Below are 20,315 nucleotides of genomic sequence, written 5' to 3'. Positions count from 1 at the left end.
TAGCTTGAACGAAAATTCTAAATGCTACATTTTGTTTCTCGACTTTCGACAATGCGCTTGACACAGTTTCAACTGCAGCTGAAAAATGAATTGTCTAAAGCGTTGATAATTCTATTTTATGTACTTTTTCCTAACAGTGCTGATAAAACGTAACTAACTGCGTATATTGTGAACCTTCAGCTAGATTATCGCCCATGATGTTACGACATGTTGTCTAGAAAAAATTGTGAACTTTAGCAAAGAAGCTTTGTAAAGGGTAGCCGAAACTCATTTTCAAGAACTGTATTGGTTATACAAAAATCCATAACTTTTACGTTCTTGTTCTGTTTTAAAAAATCCATTTTGTTTTATAACCTCACTACGACGTGTACTACCACTGTTATCTTGTCTACATTTGTGTGGCACACAGTAAGAAAGCTTCCTCCGTAAGAAAGCATGATTTATAAATAGTTCACGGCGAACAAATTAAATGTACCACATTATTAGCAGGCATTTTAACTCTGGCTCCTCTCTGAATTAGGATATCAAGGACAGATGCGACCATGTCCTTCAGACCCATAGATAAACTTAAAATTCCTTCGCAAATCACTATGAAACAGGTTTTGCTCGATAGCAAAACATAGTTCGTTGTTGACTAATATTCACTTCAAGTAAAATCAAACACTTTACTAAAATCTTAATAGGCAAAAAATGTACTCCTGGCCGCTCTTATTCCAGGCTACTAAGCTTCTATGAAAGCTTCTATAGATAAAACGTCATGAGGAAGAAGCGAGAGAGGCAAACAAAACAGAGGCTGATTCTGTCCGTAGTCTTTTGAATCGTGTATCGTTGCAGGCACAAGGAGAGTTAAGTTGAAGACAAGTCGAAATATTGTTTGTATTTGGTCGTCAGTGGTGTGTGTCGTAAGCACATTGCAGTCACTGTCCATGAAAAAGTCATACTGTTGATCTACTAGCATCAGGACGGCGCAGTTTCTCAACGAAAATGAGCGACGATGCAGTGTGTAATATGGCATATGAGGTACGTGCCTTCGTTTACTTGTGGCTCGGCTGAAGTCAGCAACAGCTGACAGTATTTAGTTTTTAGCATACATAGTACGGTAACTCAGATGATCGTGGAAAATATATTTATTTGTTTGATTGTTATTAAGCTATACCTAAACACCTGCCTAATACCTTGATAAATTTGCAGCTATATACAAAATCTAAATGGCCATTCTTTTGGTATCTGAGTTGAGTACTATTCGCTGTCAAATCATTAGAACTGCATAGAAAGTGCTACGTGGTTTAAATGATCGTCGCGGTGTTCCTACTAGTCAATCAGTTAGTCCACGACGGCTGTTTCATGCTTACCGTATTCATGTTGAATGACTTAACGTTTTTGATTATGACACACTTTATTCAATCTTATGCAGCATTCTAACAAATTGGTCAAGTGACGTACATCGACCAGGCATCAATCGGCTGCACTAGGTACAGTTAAACGAGGCAAACGAAAACATTTTATTTATAGGACCCATAGCTACCTGCGTCCTATATCTATTTCGCATCCATAAAGCATAAGCCCATTATTATGCTCAAATATCGTACAGATGGTGTAAGTTACGAAACTGTACCTCAGGTCTTACTGCTCTCTATGGAACGCTGCGGTCCATTATATTGACGGTAAATTCTATTACGCTAAATGATACCTCGTTATATTATTATTAACATGTTATCCTGAACGTAATCCCGGTTAGATCTTCTAAAGTGGTCTTCAATCTATTATCAGCTTACTCGACACTTCTAAATACAAAGACCCAACTCGAGGTTAATTTTAACTTACATGTCGCGGTCTACTATTGCAATCAATTGAATATATACAGGTTTTGTGGCAGTATGTATAATATATAGTATTACAATCGTTTACCGGCGATACTGGCCGCCTTCCGCAGTTCGAGGGGCCGACCAGGCCTAAATCGATAAGATCATATCGATCTGATATTATAAATAATGATCTAGGCATTAAAAGTGCGAGTATTTTTGAAAACAGGGCCGCGTCGATACGCTGCGTGAACGGCTGTCAAAAGATCCGCAGGCAGTGAAGCAGACAGATACTTGCGGCAGGATACCGTTGCATTGGGCCATTTCTGGTGGACGCCTTGAAGCCTTTAATCTCCTGATTGAAGCAGGTTGGTGGCAAAAAGGAACAATCGAATAGCCTTACGCGATAAAAATATAAGTCGTTCTAAGGATGTAACTACGAAAACATTCGAGAATATAACAGTTCAAGCGTTACTCCGAAGCTGTATTGACGTTTACCTATATATAAATTGTTGTCTTTTTTTCCTTGTGGTGTTTATTTAGGATCACCGGTCGACCTTCCAGACGATAACGAATGGACTCCGTTGATGATAGCGTGTTCCGTTGGCCTTGAAGATGTAGTACACTTGCTCATCGCAAAGGGTATGGTTAATATGTACCATCTTGATCATAGTTAAAACAGTTCTTTAAAGATAGCTCTATTAACGTACAGAAATCTTAAACTCACAGCCTCGAAGCTACAACAACAAAGCAACTTATGCTATCAAAAGAAGACAATTTTTATAGAAGCCAGCTTAAAAAAACCTCACACATAACCAACCCTTTGGAGGAAGACTCTATGTCGCATTTGATAACATCATGGATTTAGCCTCGACTGATGCTATTTGAGTTGGCTTATAATGTTGATAACTGTTGAATTCTGTTAGATTTAAGAAATGCATTGCTAAAATACACCGGATCTAAGATTTCATTCACATTATAACAGAGAAGATACTGAACATTGACTGGGACTTACCTATTTGTTTTTCTGTATTTTGTATTTTTTTATTGAAGGATGTGACGTAAATCATCGCAACGCGACTGGTCAGAGCCCACTTCATTATGCAGCAAGTAAAAGTTTCGTCAATATTGCTCGAAAATTACTTCAGAATGGCAGTTTATCAGCGATGCAGGACAACATCGGTTCGACCCCGCTTCATCGGGCTGCTTTAAAAGGTGAGCAACAGATCTACCAAAACTTTAATACATTGAATTAGCTGTTTTCGTTAAATCATTATGGTTGTATCGGTCGGTTTTGTTCTACTCGTTTGAACCATTTGAATTTTGGCAATAAACATATCTTGACATACTAATGTAATTAGTTAATTAAGATTGTTGAAACGTTGTAAATGAATGGACGTTGTGGTTTTTTGGTTAACTCTCTTCGATCCACAGCAAACGTCGCGGTTATGGAATTGCTATTGACTTATGTATCAACTTCCGACGTGAATAAGGCTGATCGCTATGGCAATACGCCGCTACATTTGGCTTGCGAAGAGGGCTCTCGTCCCGCAGTTCTACTTCTGCTCAAATATGGAGCCCGCAATGACATTCAAAACAAAGAATCGAAGATACCTAGTCAGCTGTGCAAGGAGCGTGCTCTGGCCAAATTGGTAGCAGGTGAAGAATGAAGGGCGGCTCTCATATGATAATCACGCCTCGTCTAACTTCACCTATTTTTACGAGGCAATCAACAAAATTCACTTGGCGACGGCTCGGTTATAACGACTGACAAAGATCTTTCTCCTTCTTCGTCGTACCAAAAAAACGGTTGTAACCAACAGAAGGAAGCGAGAAAACCAAAAGATCACGTAAAACTAAGGCTGAAATAGTTGAGCACATATGAACAAGGAGATTTCACCAATGGTGTCTCGCACCCCGCCATAAAGATGTACCTGGGTCTGTATAATGAGCTACAAATATCAACTCTGTAGTTAATATAGGAAGGTACGTCAGTGTAAATAGGCGAACAAAAAGGATAGCGTTGTAACAAAGTATCGCACCAAAAAAATATCATTATATATCTTCTTTAATCCTTACTGCGCCCTTTCGAAAAAGATCTGTAGAAGTGTGACTTTGATAAAGAGTAATAATAATATTTATGTCCCAACCCAGTTTTTTTTGTTTATTGTATGACTCATATTTATGAAGAAATTGATTTGAATCAGTTTATTTGATTTCAGTTATTTTGTAGGAAGTCGCACCTAAGCAACTTTATATGGTAGAGGCGTGCATCGGCAATACACATCATACAGTGTGCTTGGTAGGTTCAAAGGTTGGGTATTTTTTTGGCAAAACATGATTTATGTAGAGTGTCATATAGTTAAAGTTGAGCACGCAGCGTTCCAGACTAAAGTAATAAAAACTACATCAAACGCTTTTCCTAAGTATTAACTTGCAATTCGTATTAAATAAAACCTGCCGGGTCATCTGCCGACGCCATATAGTGAGAGATCTTGAGTAAGTCTGTCTACGTACAGCAACATAAAACGTTTAAGACAATATAAGACATAAGGTTAATGCTTTGGATAGATTTAACTTTCGCTAGGTGAGCGTGGTTATATGGTCCAGTTGATACTTGTTTGTTGTTGTGAGAACAGATAGGTACAACGGTTTGGCAAGCTTGTCATAACCTTTATATTAGATTTGCTGAGTAGTATTTGGTAAGAAAGGCTTATTCATAAGATATTTGGTGCTAACATTAAATTTTTTGTTTATAATAACGTCGTTATAATAAGAAATAACGTCGATCGAGTTTTGTTTTAATCAATGAAGCACCAATAATCAAAGCACTTTCTTTCCACTGTCTTTAGGAAAAGGTTTTAAACAATCATTCATGACTATGTCAATTTTTTAGCAGTGTTTAGCAGTTAATATCTAAAAATGTTTCTCATAACCATCTTATTTTTCATAATCGATTTCCGTGGGTAACACGTAATTCATACGCCTATTATAATTACCACCAAAATACATGCCGTGCTCTTACGCAGTAGGCCCATTTCTGCTTGGTTTCTGCTAGGTTTTTCTGTAGCCACCATCATCTAGCTAATTCTTTAACGTCATTTCGTTTTACTTCTCATGGCCAGCACCAATATTACAATGCTTTGTTAATGCTTCACTATTGCACTACAGCTATTCAATTCCGATGTTACTTGCGAACATTTCAGGACAAACCTATACTGTTACAATTGCAGACCTCCATAGTCCAAAACGATTCCATTCAGCAAGCGCTTTGTATCTTTTTTTCTTTGCACTTTTCTACCTTCGGTTCTCTTAGAGTTATTTCATCCAGTCGTTAATCATAATGATGCCGTACTAAGCAGCCTTTGTAAATCGTGACTTTATATTTTATTCAAAGGTCTACTTTGTAATGCTCACTAGTTTTAGATCGTAGAGACTTAGTAAAAACTTCTGATATTCCCGCATGCTAAGTGTTTGTTATTTGCCATTCTTATGGTGTTTATTAAAATCACATTGCTCTTTGAATTGTTTGTACTTTAAACATAGATATTTCTGTTATACTAATTTAGATAATTATTTCTCTTAGTTACCTGTGCTAGATATTAGTTAGTAACGTTGTAACGCATGCTATCGAATAAATTTAATATAAAAAATTGCGTTCCGTCCGGTTGAGCATCAACTAGGAACTAGAATAGAATAAAAATCACCTCATTTTAAAACTCCACGTTCTCTTAGTACCATTGCTTGTCCAAAGGAATAAATGTTTATCGGACATTGAGCTCAAAAAAAGCTCCTGGAGCGGGCTGATGAGGTCCTCCTAATAGGAAACTCGATTGATGTTGCGGTCTACTTGCTTCATCTCGTCGACATCTTGTAATCTCCGATTTTCTGCGCCAGAAGGTATCGTCTACGGATTGACTACAACTACTGCCTTGCCCGCTGTGCCCAGGATGCCTTTAGGCTACGGAATTGTTCAAAGTGTCCTGGAAGAAGACATATGCGATCTATCGTAACGAATGTGTGGAAAAACAACAGATTATTCTCATGAGAGAGACTAAGCATCAGCCACAAAATGGCTTGGCCATTGCAGGTTTGTATCGTGTCCCATTGCCTCATCACTGCTCATCGACCTGTCGATGGGTCGTATGCTTGTTTAACTTGAATGCTTTCGCCTTGATGTTCCGAGTTTTACGTCCGGTATCGCCGCTAGGCATTCCATCAAACGAGTTCCTACCACGAGACGAACCGTGTATTTGTGTCCGCGTTCGAAGTCAGGCCACAATGTCCCGTAAGAACGCCCTCACTTAGTGACACCGTACAGAAACGCTACTTTATAAAGGTGAATAGCTGTCAACTAAGAGCTAGAATAATAATTACGTTCCACTAGACATGGCTCACTTTCAGCAACTAACTTGCATATATTAAGGAGTAAGGTAAAAAAAAAATGTTTTTCTAGTAGTAGCTTACCGCTAGTACTCAAATATAATAACCTAATGAAAATGTGGTGTAGCATTAATAATTCAAATAGTACCGTAAAGGTGCTCTTTGCACTCTGCGCCCGTATGCTCTGTAAAGAATGGTCCGTTACTTGGTATGATAATGTCACATGTACATGAAGCTTTCGACAGGAATGCAAAGGTTCCTGTCTTTTTACAATACTGATTATGCTTTCGTTCTTCTAAGGTAATTTCAAGAACTAATTTCTGTATAAACTTTAGGTTCTGTCGTGATAACCGGTATATATTAGTGCTTTGCTAAACATTTAACTTTCTGCGATTCCCTCGAAGTCGCCCGGCCATAAGAGGCCTCTGTAGCTCGGGTTCTATAGGCTTAGGCCATTTTCCTGAGCCCGCCCTGTCCGTTTGTAAGAAAATGTCATCTTCTATGAAGTCATGTCAACCAACATTGGATTTTTTCAAAGGAGTAGAGAATATTCTGAAACACAGTACAGTAGAACTGTGCTTTTTGGGTTAGAATTAAAAGTTTCATGAAAATCAATAAATACTGCATAAAATAAAGAACTTCTTCTTCAAGAGTTGTGTTAGTTGACCTCACACAGTGTGATAGAGTCTCCTTGAGTCAGGTGTCCCTGTCTATATATCTTCAGAGTACCTGGTGAAAACAAAGCAATTCGAGTGCAACTTAACTGGAACAGTTTGCGATGCTCCTGCATTTCCGTTTATGATAAGAAAGTTTAGATATTAAGATAAGAAAGCTGGAATTTCATACGTTCTGAGCTAAATGTTCGTTGTCACTGTACCACCACGAAGACGAGTGGTGTTGTGGACTTGGTTAAATTAAAGCCTGCCACGCAGAAACCCGCCGGTTGGATTGAGAAGCGTATTGCATGCGCGAAATCGCTACAATAAATATTCATGTTGGGGTTGGGGTTCAGTAAACAAAGCTCTGCAGAATCCGGTACGGTCATGCCATAGTATGGACGTCTAGGGAGATGCTTATGTCATCTAACAGCCACAAATTACAGCTAGTCCTAGCTGCACCGTTAGCCTCACTTGAATATGTAGATTAACATGTCTGATCTCCCCGAGCAAGTTGTAGCCCCTGACTTATAACACGCATGGGAATATGTTCATATATCGTTAATGCTTGTGCATGTTCTATCTCAACGAATATGGTGTTGACTAACGAGAAATACATTAAATGTTTGTGGTGTCGCCGCCGCTGTTGGAGCATGAAGTTCCAAAATTCGACGTCTAGAAAGACCGAAAGCCGTCGTGGACCGTTGTCTCGACTTCGCTTAGTTCAGTTATCCGCCGTTACCTTTGCTCCTACAACTGACGCCTTTTAAACATAACGGAATCATCCGCGAAGCATCAGCGGTCTCTCTGATAATCGCCGCTAGCGGAAAAATAATATCGACATCAAGCCGACCGTTACCAAACCATAACAAGAACGTCTCAACCGACTTCTTCGTTGAGGGTAAGCAGAGACAGCACGAGCACAAACGGCAGCACCGCTAGCAATATTTTTTAAGAAAGTGTCTTGTCTACCTGACTAAAGACCTGGTTCTATAAAACTTGGCAAAAAGAAGTATATCGCGCATGCAACTCCTGGTTTAGACGACTGGCTGGAAGGTTTAGCCGCAAAACCGGGCACCCGCATATTTACGACTAGCTCCGCACAAAGAAGGATGCTGCGCGAAAAAGAACACTTATAGAACGTAGGAATCAAGCTGAAACAGACTCTTAAGCAGAAATTTCTCTGATATCTGGTGGATAATAGTCATGTTATAATAATTGCCAGTTACCACCAACTGACGGTGGTTTTGCTAGTTTTGGAGCAGGCTAAGGGCCCGGCGCCCGGCCCATTGGTCGCTAAAAGTAATTTGATTTCTTTCATAAAATCTGAGAATTCTATCTCCACTTGATTCTTTTTGACGAAAGCGAGAAGCAACGAGAATAGTCTTTATCGCGCTGGCTGACAGTGAAACATGGTTAGCGAAACCGGAGGTCTGCGAAGATGAAACTCTGGTTGGAGCCAGTAACGTTATCCAAAAATGGCGAGGTCAGCAAGTGTCGAGTCGTGTACAGTCGTTTACTAGCAGTTCGAGTCTACAGTGGAGGCTACTCGTTGTTCCACTCGTAGGAGCCGCTCCAAGAAAGCTGTAGATACGAGCGTGGTCCGAAGCCGCAATGCCCGAAGTATGAAGACGACAGAACTAATGCCTAGAAGTAATGCCTAAAGCAGCAGCGGCGGCAGTAACGGGAGCACCAGCGAACGGAGAGCCACACGACACGATTTATGATATCAAAGCAACCCTTCATCGCCTGCCGCTGCTGTTAACAAAAAATGAGTCTGAAAAGTACAATAATATTATCTGTGGTACTTGCGCGAGTTCTGAGGGAGAAGGACGAAAAAAAGAAAGCTTGGGCAGGCTGAGGAAAGCCTATTGCGTCAGTACAATTACACCATAAAGTTGTGAACAATGGCCAACAACCGCTTTACGGACGTTTTTTGCCAGACTGTACTTGTTGTGTGCGCGACAAGACTGCTTCTGTCACTGCTGTGCTGCCAAAGTGTGCAAGCGCACACGTCGCTTGGCACAGTAACGATGCAGGTCTGACCTGCTCTCTTCTGGCATCTCATGCAGTTTGAGACGCGTGTAGACGCGAGGAACCGGCACATTTTCGCTAATGTTATTGTGGTTCTTCAGCCAAGGAAGATGATAGGCGACCGGCAGACATAGACAGCAACCTGGGATAGGGTAGACAAGCATAAGCAAAGCAAGGACTAAAAGGCCAAAAAAAGCTGTAGGGAAAATCTCGGCATGGACGAACGCCGCGAGGTCGCTTCCTACCCTGCCGAACAATAGGGATGGATTTTGCCGGTGAGGAAATCAACCCTCGATGTGCTCGACTTTGGCCGTGGCTGCGTTTGGTTGACTGAGCGGTATCGGGTGAGCCTACCAGCGGGGTGAACCAAATCAGTGCGGGTGAGCAGCGTTATAAGCGCCGAGCGACTGATGAATAGACGATGTAACAGAACCAGTGAGCGCGGCTGGGGTCCGGCGACCCACTTCGGTCCACACACTTGTTTTTCTTCTTCTGACTGACAGAAGAATGGACAGGTAGATGCGAGGCATCGAAGTGGCAGCGTAGTGAGGGCATGTCGGACCTGTCAGCGGCGCTCACCGGCGGAGCTGGTTGAGCGCCAATGCCTTCGACAAGGGTCAAGTCGACCCAGTATCTAGCATGGCAGAAAAGAGAAAAACTAGGCGAAGCAACACAACTTGCCAGTCGATCTGCCGTCGAGCCACTAAATACCGAATCGACGTGCTTGGCAAATACCCGTGCGCTTTTGGCATTTCGCTACTGGTGGGGCACTTCTGCGCCGAGCGAGGTGTCGAACGTCGCATACCAGAAAGTCGCCGTCAGCCCATGCCATGACCGAGCCCTCCTCGCCTGCTCGGCAACATTTTTTGTTCAGCGACAACTGCCGCCGCCACGCTTCTTATTTTGTTGCTTTGGTTGCGTCCTTTCCTTAGCTTTCGACGTTTCTCACTCGTTCTCCTTTCGGGTGGCGCCGAACCGGTCGCAAAACCGGACAAGACGCTGCGTTAGCCTCTGAAGAAAGAGGGCTGCTGTCGTTCGTTGGTACTGGCGGGTCTTCTAGTGAACGCTGGCGCTGAAGCAGAAATAGAAAGACATTGGCCGTTGCAGCCAAATGTTGCTGCTGCTGCCGCTGCCGCCGTCAAAGACCACCGAAATCAGCGAATCTGCTGCTCCGCAGTTGTTTGCTGATGGACCACAGTTTCAATACAGACGTCGCCAACGGCAGGCGGCTTTTGTGTTAACCCAATATAGAAGCAAAGAAAACAAAACAACTATTTTGGTGGGGGACCTCAACCGGGGGCAGGCGCTCAAATCTAATCGAGGGGAAGAATAGAAGTATTATCGTGCTAGGGACGCCCGTCAGTGTGTTCGAAAGCGACGGATAATACTAATGATATTGTGATTGTGTAGGTTTGAGTAGGGATTAGGGAGACGTGAGTAACAGGAGAGCTCCAGTGAGCTGTTGCACCTTTGGCTGAACATGGATTTTTGAGAGACTTTACGTTTAGGATTCTGATCAGCTAATACTACCGCTATTGCTGCTGCTTCTGCCGCTGCTGCTTCGATCTTGGCCAATCGAACAAACTCCAACGTCAAACGACGGCGAGGATGTTTAGAGTGCTGCAACTCACTCATCAGTTTCGGTGCGTCTAGAAGGATCCTCGAATCAACTCTACCATCAAGATGATATTACAAAAGCATAATAAAGGAGCATTAAGTGCCGAATAGCTCAGAATGTTGTGAAGGAGTGTGATTGTTTTTGTGTGCGAAGCTCGTTTGTGAAAGGAATAAGACGCTCGCTGGAGAAACGAATCCCCAAGAGGGACTGAGCAAGGAATAAACCGCGAAGGCTACAGAACGAAACCTTACGAGAGCAGGAAAGCTCGCACTGCTACGTCAGGATTAGAGATTCATGCTCAGTCTTCAGTTATATTCATCTATGTTTTAGTAGCGGCAAGTGGCTCGTGATTGCGCGGGCTTAGTCCTGCCCGTTGCTCCGTCCGCAGTGCATGATAGGCATTACCATAAGCTGCACGACTGTCCATATGGCTATCGAAGGATTAGAAAAAAAGGACAGTTTAGGAGAAGTAATTGTTATTTCATACTGTGCTAGACTTTGATAGCGTTGGCTAATGAAGCTGCGACGTTTGAATACTACCCGCTATTGCCGCTATCTGTCGCTGGATATTATGCTCACTAATTTTCGCATGTGTGTATAATTATGTGAGCAGGTGTATTGTAAACGGATGATGTAGCTCTACAACATCGTGTGATATGCAAATCTCTATAGGGAATGAGAATGAAGTTGTGAGTAATAGAGGATAATTTTCACCGCTCAATTATAGGAGTAAAGTGTCAGATTTTTTTTTTTATAGAGTTTATAGGATAGCGGAAAACATATTACCGTGTACGCCATTTCACTGTAAGTCAACAAATACTCTCTTTAATAAAATTAGACATCATGCTGCCAGAAGATGTGTCCATGTAAGCACTCATCGTTTTCAGGTGCTCTTCAGAGTGATTTGGAACTGGCCGCTTATGTTTACATTGTAATAAAACAAATTGAGACTGTAAGCGTACTATTAAATGGAACTAAATATTGAAAAATTACCATCGATATGCTTGCGTACGTGCCCTGTTGCTCCTTTGTCATGATTAACATATAGTAAATTATATTATTTAACATTTAGATGCAACGATTTTAATGCATGAGTACGGCTGTTTCATTAGCTCAACAACTGTCAATGCCAAATTGATTTTGCTAGGACTTAGCTGGCCGCACTAAATTCAGATTTTGTTATGCAATTGTTATATCTCTGTTCGATATCATGTCGGTCGTCCGTCACATAAGACGGGACACCCACGGCAGATTTCTGGCAAAGCCGAAAATCGCCTGTCCCTCAAATCATCATACGACCGCCCCAGCGAGAGACAGCTCAGCAGATGTTGTGTACTGTTCCTCGCAGCTACAGATGTAGCTTGACAGTATAGTTTAACAAAAGTTAGCAAAATCAAGTAAAAATCCCAATCAGATACATTATTCATAAAGGCTTGAACACATAAATATGAGGATAAACATAAACATAATTTCAGTAGCTGTGTTAATGCCGTGTTGTGAGCTGATACAAGGGCAACAAATCAATGATTCGCCCAGAGCGATTCATGTGACTCCCTTCCGTAAGAGGCCACATAACGGGAGAACAATAATATCTTTAGCGCACCAATGGAAATTTCGAGCGAAGGACATATGGTACAAGTGTTCATAATTATGCAAATGAGAGAATCCTGAACTTGCCCCTTAGCCGAAACAGCCCATGCTCCATCAGCCTGTTCTATTCTGCGCTAGATCAAAAAATGATGTTAAAAAGTATTACATAATCGTGAAGTGCTAACTTTTATAGCAGAGAAGACGATATCACGTAACAACGCCGATATGTAGCAGGTCGGACCCGTATAGCTTACCGTTGATGTGACATATAGGGAATCTTTTTTTTGAAAGTCCATGCGGTAGTGTGGCACCTAACTTGTCCACTTGTCCACTAGTACGAACAAAGTACGTTTGGTGTTTGACAAAAGACCAAACATGCGCTAGTAAGCATGGGGTAACTATATTGGGGAAAAATAAGTGAACTAATAAATCCGATCAGCTTCAAGGATAGTAAGGGCGACAACTCCTAACAGACGACGTTAAGCAGATTCTATGCTCCATAAAGCCTTTGTAATAATTTGCTTGAGCCCACATCTTTGTTCGAAAATAAACTGGCGGGGATGTGCCCCCATTCAAAACTATCGCATAACTAGGTTTGACTAACAATCTGGAATAGCTAATGACCGGATCCCTAACGAACTAGGCTAATTTTAAAGTATAGATTCATCTAATTGTCTTCCGTAAGGGATTTCTAACGAAAATGCTTCGAAGGACCCTGAAAGCTTTACTTTCAATTAGTCCGTAACACAGTATGGACAAGGTGGATCCTATTGAAGCTCCGGCTAATTATAAATCGACAATTATTGTGATTTTATTAGTTCAGAATTTCCATACAATCTAATGTATCTGCTCTTCGCTTTCAAGCAGACCAGTATGTGAACCGACTGTAAACTTATGTCACTCCATGAGCGTCCCGCCAGATCCACTTATCCAAAGCCGCCTACAGTTTCTAGACAACATTTTGTATTGTTTGTTGTAACAATTTGTATTGTAAGATATATTCATCTTGCCCTGCTGAACCTTTATAGCAAGTACTAGAAAATAGTTTTTTGTCGATAATGTCAAGTATTGACTATTATTTAACCATGTTTCACGCTTTTGTAACCTTTTACTTATCAGTCTGTTATGAATTCGAGGTAATAGTTTAACAATGCTTCCGACACTCTTCCCGTACCGAGGGGTACAGGATAGGAAAATGAAAAAAAGGTCTGTTGTCAAAGAGGAGCGATCACGATAAGGGGTTTCCTCTGTCTTGCCAAACCGTAAATTAATCTTAAGCAGTTTATTATACGTTAGAATTTTTCGTGAAACAAAGACAGTTCACATTTACGAAAAATATTACTACCCATGTATATGGGTCTTCTACACGCATTTGACCACCCAGCCATCGGTTCCACCACCATAGGTTAAATCTCTCGCTGTTGAAGTCAGGGAGAAAGGCGGGAAGGTGAAAATAAAGAAATGCACGCAGAATTGCAAAAATACGGAAAGATAGACAGCAAAGTGCCGCTTGACGTCAAACCACCGAAAAAAAATGTACACGCCTTTTGCATTACAACTATCAACGTTCTGCTGCCGATGCCAAATATTGTGGCCGGTACCGTAGCTATCGTCGAAGTTACGCTAGTCAGCCAGTTTATACGGCATTTTCGAACTTGTTGTACTCTGACGTTGGCTGGCACTGCAGGACGTTCACTGATACTGGCCCATCATTTGACGCTGGCGGTGGATGAATGAGCAGCACCAGCGGCTTCCCTCGACTTTTCATCTTTGCCCGTCGCTGTTACTGCTGCCTCGGAACTAGTGCTGCTCCTGCAGCGGTCATACGTTCATCTTTCTTTACAAAAGCGTCGCTCGCTTTCATTAGTTTAATACTGTCGATCGACAACGTCAAAGCAGCAGCAGCAACAACAGTGGCAGTAGCCGCGGTTCAAAACCCTCCCTCGGCTTGACTCAGTTTTGCCACGATGAAATCGACCGATCGCTGTGCCAACGAGCGGCAAGTAGCGAAGAGTCCCGCCACTTGCCTCTGCCGTCAGCATCGAGGTTATAGTCGTTGTCGATATCGGTCTAAGAAAGTAGTCGACAACCAGCGTAATTCGAACGAAACGTCGAAGAGACGCTAAGAAAACGTCGATGCGGAGAATGCTATGGCTGAAGGCGTTGGAGAAGAAAAAAAGAAAGGACGAGAAGGAGGAGTTAAACCCCCGGGAAGATCGACGGCGAAAGAAGAGCTGGTGGCCGCAGCAGCGGCAGCTAACTGTATCGTGGCAAGGCAATTGATTAGCGGAACCCCAATATGACCGCCACCCGCCTAACGAACGAAAGTCGCTGTTGTTTTGACTCGACGCTGAACAACCGTTCGAACGTATAGATGGACATGCTTGGCAAAAGCTGAACGACGCTTCTACTGCAACGACTGGCACCGAGGCCGAAGCCTGCACGCCGCTGGCTTCCCTTCCTCGAAGCTTCGCTGTATTACGCGTCGCCAAATAATTGCTAGAGCTTGGTTACCAGTTTTTGGTTATTGCTGTTCATTTGCTTTTCTTACGCATGGAAAAGCAACAGAAACAGAAATTTTCAGCTATCAAAAGCTTCATCCTTGATGGCTGCGAAGCAATCGTTTTGGCAATTCGGTGATACTCGATACGTACAAAGTCGACTCAGCTGCAAATAACTTGCACGTCGGGCTGTTGCCTGGTCGATGCTTGTCACAGGCACCGCTTTTTTCGTGTTGATAGATGAGGTATTCTATTATATCGTGCTGCACTACTGATAGCAAAAATAAGTATAAGATTCAACCTGATCGCCTCTCAAGCCACTCCAATAAAACGAATGGTCGACGGTCGGAAATGGATGAATGTGCAATCATTGTTTGCCGACTTGTCTCTTATTTGGCAAAACATAGGCTCATCGTTATTTCGTTTGTTTTTAACGACATTCAATTTTCGTATGGAGGAAGCTTCGGTTAATATATCAGCCCTAAACATATCCTGCTATGTAACAGATGTCTTGCTATGTAAATGGATTTATTCTCATTAGTAGATAGATGCAGGGTCGGAAAAGCGAAAGCTCAAGACAGTGTTATATCGTGAGGACGAAGATTGGGACATTCAGGCCTTTCGTATATTGAATATTGAAGTTTCGAAAGTCGATTTAGGCATTTCGGTGAATATTTTAGCCCTTTTGTACGAGCGCGTAGTTAGCCAATGAGTAATTTAGAAAGTGGCTCAGTCGGAGTGTTGCATGCACTCGGAAAAACTATGCTCTGGGCATTAGATCGATATGTACATGTTGGGTGATTGACTAACGCTGGCTGGTTGTAATGTTTTTTGTGTAGTTACCATAAATAGCTCAGTATTGAACGTATTGGAATCTGACTGAGTTTTTAAGGTGTACTAATATAGTTTTAGTATAGAAAACGTGACTGAAGCCATTTTGCTTGCATTCTTTTGTTTTCCTTTACTAAGAGGTTAGCTAATTAAATAGATTTTTTTTTTTCATGTTTCTCTGGTTTATGGTAACTCGCGTGCCATTTTTTTCCCGTTTTTGTGTGATCGTTGGCGATTGGACACTTTTTGAGGCGTGGTGTTACTCCCATTACTTCATTGAACTATGCCTTGCAAAATTTGGATGTGCAACGTAAGTTGTGCCTCTGCAGTCACGGATCACGCGTCTCTTGGGGTCACGCATACATGAAACTTTATTCCACTATAGTAACAAACTGCCGAAATGAGTCGGGTTGAATGAGTTGTGAACATTTGTACCCTCAATCAAAGGAGGAGGTAGAAGCACAGTCTTTTATCGATAACTTTTATAAGTCGTATCATATAATTTGTTTGATATAAATGAGATAAATAAAAAATCTACATCATATAAATGAGACATGTAATAATCTTAGCCGGTTGATTAAGTGACGTTTTAAACACAACTACTTTGCGGACTCTATTTTCTCTAAATAAATGAAAAGTCTAACCGCTGAGATATCCTTCATAGTCACAACAAGATTTCTTCCATTTTTGGCTAGGTGTCAGCACAAATTTACTGTTGAGTGATAACACGGATTCCTTGACGAATCCTGTTAAGCATCACCGACGTTAGAGACAAAAATTAAATGTGTTGAGCCTGTATTCAGGACAAGTACATCATTGTACCTATATATGCGAACCTTTATTTCGTAGAGAGTGATACATACCTATACATTTGAGATTTAATTTCTATCAAGCTTATCTCTTTTAGTCCCGAGTAGTGATATACAATAAAGCCAAAACCAAATGAGCTACGTTTATATACCGCCCACATAAAATAACACATTAAACACACAGCCTTTCTATGAAAATGTTATGTACAGTAGAACAATATAATAAAAATACCACTCGTTGTCGTAAAACAAAGGAAATATTCATACAGTCATAAATAAGAAGTGGCCATAGCGAGTTTGAAGCAAAGGTAAGCCTAAGCAAGGCTTTGTTCATTAACACAATTCCTTGTTTGCGTCCATCGTGAGTTGTTCGCTTTCCCTCAGATTCACGAAAAAGGAACAATAAAAAGTCCTTCATCGTTGTCGGTCGCCAGAGACAAACAAAAATTGTTCTCACCATTTGATTGGCTCAAGTAAAGCTCCGACTGCATATATACGCAATCCCGGGTAGTAAATCCTTTCTCTTCTCCAGTTGCAACCCTTCAGGGTTTCTCGCGCCTTCTTCATAGTTGCGCAAACACACGAGCCAGCAGCTGCTGTTGCGACCTGGGGGTCCGCTATATTTAATATTAATATCCTGGGAGAATGAATAATAGTGAACATACATATATAATTGCTGTCTGTACGTAGAGCCTTGCTCAAAAGATTATCGATGTATATCGATTAGTAATACTACTGTCAATGCAGACGGAGCTCGGTTGCCTATCCGGTCAAAGGCCAACAACCGACTTTTAGCAGCCACCAGTTAAATGCGATTTTCTTCCAAACTCGATCCACGCGTACGGTTCATGTGGATGTTTGATACTTGTATAGATCCAATTCTCTTAGGGTAATAACTATAGCACCACTTTATATCTTAGTGTACAGTTTATACTGTAAGGCGCTACGATTTGCTGTGAATTAATTCTTTACGTGTTATATGCATATGTAATGTAGTCTTTCATTTTAATGTTTCGGTATTTTGCCGCTATTATTATGATTATGATTCTATAAATTACATTCAGTTCATTCAAAATTGCCCGCCATGAATTCTAATTCGACGTATTAACTCCACCTTATGGAGCGCTACGTTCACGGAGACCACAGTACCCAAATCTATCAGCCGGTCTGTTGGCTTCGCCTTTAGGGCCTTTTTAAGAGGCGTTTAGGTCGCTAGGTTAACCTAATTAGCTTTTTTATCGCTACAGAAGACCGTTATACCTTACCTCCTTACATATTCTGCGTCTTTTGTTCAAGCTGCAGGTGTAGCTAATTGATCCATAAATCTAGTCAGTTGTTATAACATCGAATAGAAAAAATAACCGAGCTCACCCGTTTGTTTTGGCGTATAAGGGATTACTGCATACGTCTTCACTTGGACCGACAGAAAATTTCGGCTCAGCTCTGATCAGCCTAAATCGATCAGGAAGCCAGTTGAAAAAAGTCAGATTTACCAAAAAACCTTGCCTAAATCGTATCTGTACTACAAAACTAAGTTAGTTTGGTGTGCATTGAAGATTTGGGATGTATACACATGTATACCTGCAGTACAATAAGAACTCGTCACAGTTAATTTCACAGAATAATATGAAGCCTAACTGAAAAAAAAGAATGAATGAACATAAATGTTACTCTGCATTTTGAGCGACACATCGTCACACTTCTAAATTTTCCAGTTTATGAGCTGCATATAAGTTTGGGTAGGTGTCCGGGGGCGCAATGTAAAAGGGGTTAATTAGAAAATTAAAAATAAGTTGAGCTGATAATAAACTAAACTATGATAGGTAAGCTAGCGTGCATAACGTATTGGTTAAGAAGTTTACTTGGAATGAATTCTTAAACAAAATTAACTTCACTTAATTAGGTAAATACCTGTTTGCTATTGCACTTGCACTTTCTAAATAAACTTGTGCTGCAGTTGTATTGTAAGCCATGTAGAACAAATGTTAATTAGCACACAGAAAAAAAATTAATGTACTTGCAAAGCATACTTATAAAAGGTGTAGATCAAAATAGTTCCAGCATGCTGTACCTATAAGACAGATGCAATAAAGTCAACATTTGATTTCAAAAAAATTATTACTCAACCGTACATGAGAAGATGTCCATATCCTTTATTATTAATATGTCATCGAAATACCTTGACCTGTCCGAGCAGCTATACCAGACCGGTAGTACAAGCTAATTTTTTAACGTTACAAAATAAGTTCCATACGGGAGCCGAATGTTCGAACTTATGCTTAACGACGCTCATCTCATGTTTCAGCAAACAAGGAAACTTTAAACGCATAGAAAACCTTAATCAATACTTGATTACATGATCCCATTATACTCACAGACATTTTTAGTGGTGCGTTTACTTTCTTTAATTTGACTCCCCGTTTTTTGCAATATACTCAGGGATCGGTAGAGGTGGGTGGTGAGATGGGCCGGCAAGCAGGTCGAACCGCCGGGGAACCCGGGCCTCCACTGGCGCCTCTGGGAACTTTGGGGGCTTCGCCGGCCCTTACCTCATCTCAAGTTCCCCTAGCGCAAAATGCCCAGCAGCAAACCCTAACAACAACAACGTCAACATCAACCACTAACAACAGCAATGCGCCACCTAGTTATCCTCGGCCGTACGAAGGCCTACCAGCGAAGTTTGTCCAGTCAATGAAGACACTATTCGATATTCTCGATGAAAAGGGTAAGTTACGTAAACACTTGCACTGGCTACTTGTCCATCGCCGTATGGCGCCTATGAATGCTTCATACTAAAGTTGTAACGGTCACTAAAATTTAATACTTTTATTTATAACACCTGGCCAAAAGCTCTCCAAAACATGATTTCATAAGCGTTTAACATATGTCTATACCAATTTCAAATTTTTTTCCAAAAAACTATAACCCTTCGACCTTGGATCAATATACACCCAACAGAAAGACACATATGTTGTTTATTTCGTCATCGAAATTGTATTAAATCAAGTACCGATGCAGGATCACCACGAGCAGAAGAAAATATGCGAATCCACTGAGGGTACTTCTTCAATAAACAGCTAACGCTCCATACTACCATGACTATTTTTAAAAGGCAAGATCCAACGTCCGTAAACGGATTTAGTCTTCTAGATAAAAATATAGTGCATGCATCAGTTACCAAGCCAAAAAAGCTACTATGCTACAGTAAAATATTTGCATATAGTGTATAAATAAAAATATGGAAAGTATCACAGATCTCAAAAAATTCTTGGTTTTCAAAGTAATCCACAGCTGTTCCATACATAAGACGTAGCACCGTTTTTGTCGCATACGGTATGTCACAAATGCTTGTAAAATCGTTATCTCTTCTACATAAAAACACGCACGTGACTGCTACGCATTCGTTTGCAGATAAGCTGGCTCGGTGTCCGAACGATGAAAACTCTGTCAGAGTAACTAAACATTACTTTTATCTACTTCCCGCCTTTTTTGCTTGATGCCAATAGCCCGAGAGGGCCATACGCGTAGGTCAAGTTCCAAAAATAAATTTGCTTCTAAATAGTAAAAGATACCGTCGTCTGTTAAAGTACGAACGTTGCCACTCCGGACACTTTACGTCTTCGCTACAGCTCCGATTGACAGAATCGGAGCATTTACACCCGGTTCGGGCGGTCGGCGGTAGCGCGTCAAAGAAAAGGACAGCTACGTCAAGACGCGCGTCGGGCAAGCGTCGATAGCAGCACAGTAGCGGCAGGAGCAGCCAATATAGTTTCTTAAATATCGGGGTCACAGCACCTTTAGCAGCGTCACGTGCTACAGCGCAACAACGTCTTTTCGTCGTTGCTGATAGTCCTGTTCCACTGACTTTGATCCCAAAAATTTACGATTCACATTTCGGCTATGTAAATTAAGTAGACAAAAAATGACAGGCCGACTTAATATGAAGTAGTTCTTTATCGATTTTTACGACGCAGACTGCTAGATTGGTGTTCTATCAGTGTGTATCCAAGCATAATACCGCTTATCTTACTTTCTTCAACACTAGGAGCTTGTCCAAGCCGTGAAGCGTCCGTTGCCTCATGTATGGGGCA

The 20,315-nt window shown here is 41.3% G+C and overlaps 2 protein-coding genes and 1 long non-coding RNA gene across 6 annotated transcripts in view; 2 read left to right on the top strand and 1 right to left on the bottom strand.

The window, feature by feature from the left end:
* The first annotated feature begins 769 nt into the window (after nucleotides 1-769).
* On the top strand, nucleotides 770-4,293 carry LOC111264178 (uncharacterized). 3 transcript variants are annotated; one of them, XR_002682717.2, is made up of 6 exons: nucleotides 770-1,020; nucleotides 2,032-2,170; nucleotides 2,346-2,444; nucleotides 2,856-3,017; nucleotides 3,237-3,740; nucleotides 4,025-4,293. XR_002682717.2 is itself a non-coding variant. In XM_022839855.2 (5 exons), the coding sequence occupies exons 1-5, from the start codon at nucleotides 985-987 to the stop codon at nucleotides 3,470-3,472; spliced, it is 672 nt and encodes a 223-aa protein (XP_022695590.1). In that variant the 5' UTR covers nucleotides 770-984; the 3' UTR covers nucleotides 3,473-4,293. The 3 variants fall into 3 exon arrangements, 1 of the variants encoding a protein (XP_022695590.1); XR_002682716.2 differs by having other exon boundaries at nucleotides 3,237-3,788; XM_022839855.2 differs by having other exon boundaries at nucleotides 3,237-4,293.
* Nucleotides 3,857-20,315, bottom strand: part of LOC111264179 (uncharacterized) — a 20,727-nt gene continuing 4,268 nt past the window's right edge. The window contains exon 2 of the long non-coding RNA XR_002682719.2: nucleotides 3,857-5,785. This is a non-coding gene — a long non-coding RNA (uncharacterized LOC111264179). The remainder of the gene's footprint in view (nucleotides 5,786-20,315) is intronic.
* LOC111264174 (uncharacterized) overlaps nucleotides 9,626-20,315 on the top strand; it is a 21,737-nt gene continuing 11,047 nt past the window's right edge. For both annotated transcript variants that reach the window (XM_022839844.2, XM_022839841.2), the window contains exons 1-2: nucleotides 9,626-11,182; nucleotides 18,664-18,949. In XM_022839844.2, coding sequence (XP_022695579.1) covers nucleotides 11,150-11,182; nucleotides 18,664-18,949 — 319 coding nt within the window. In that variant the 5' untranslated portion in view covers nucleotides 9,626-11,149. The remainder of the gene's footprint in view (nucleotides 11,183-18,663; nucleotides 18,950-20,315) is intronic.

Source organism: Varroa jacobsoni, unplaced genomic scaffold (genome assembly GCF_002532875.2).
Source record: "Varroa jacobsoni isolate VJ856 unplaced genomic scaffold, vjacob_1.0 scaffold_825, whole genome shotgun sequence".
In the NCBI taxonomy this organism is placed as follows: Eukaryota; Metazoa; Arthropoda; class Arachnida; order Mesostigmata; family Varroidae; genus Varroa; species Varroa jacobsoni.
This window is presented reverse-complemented; position numbering and strand designations above follow the sequence as displayed.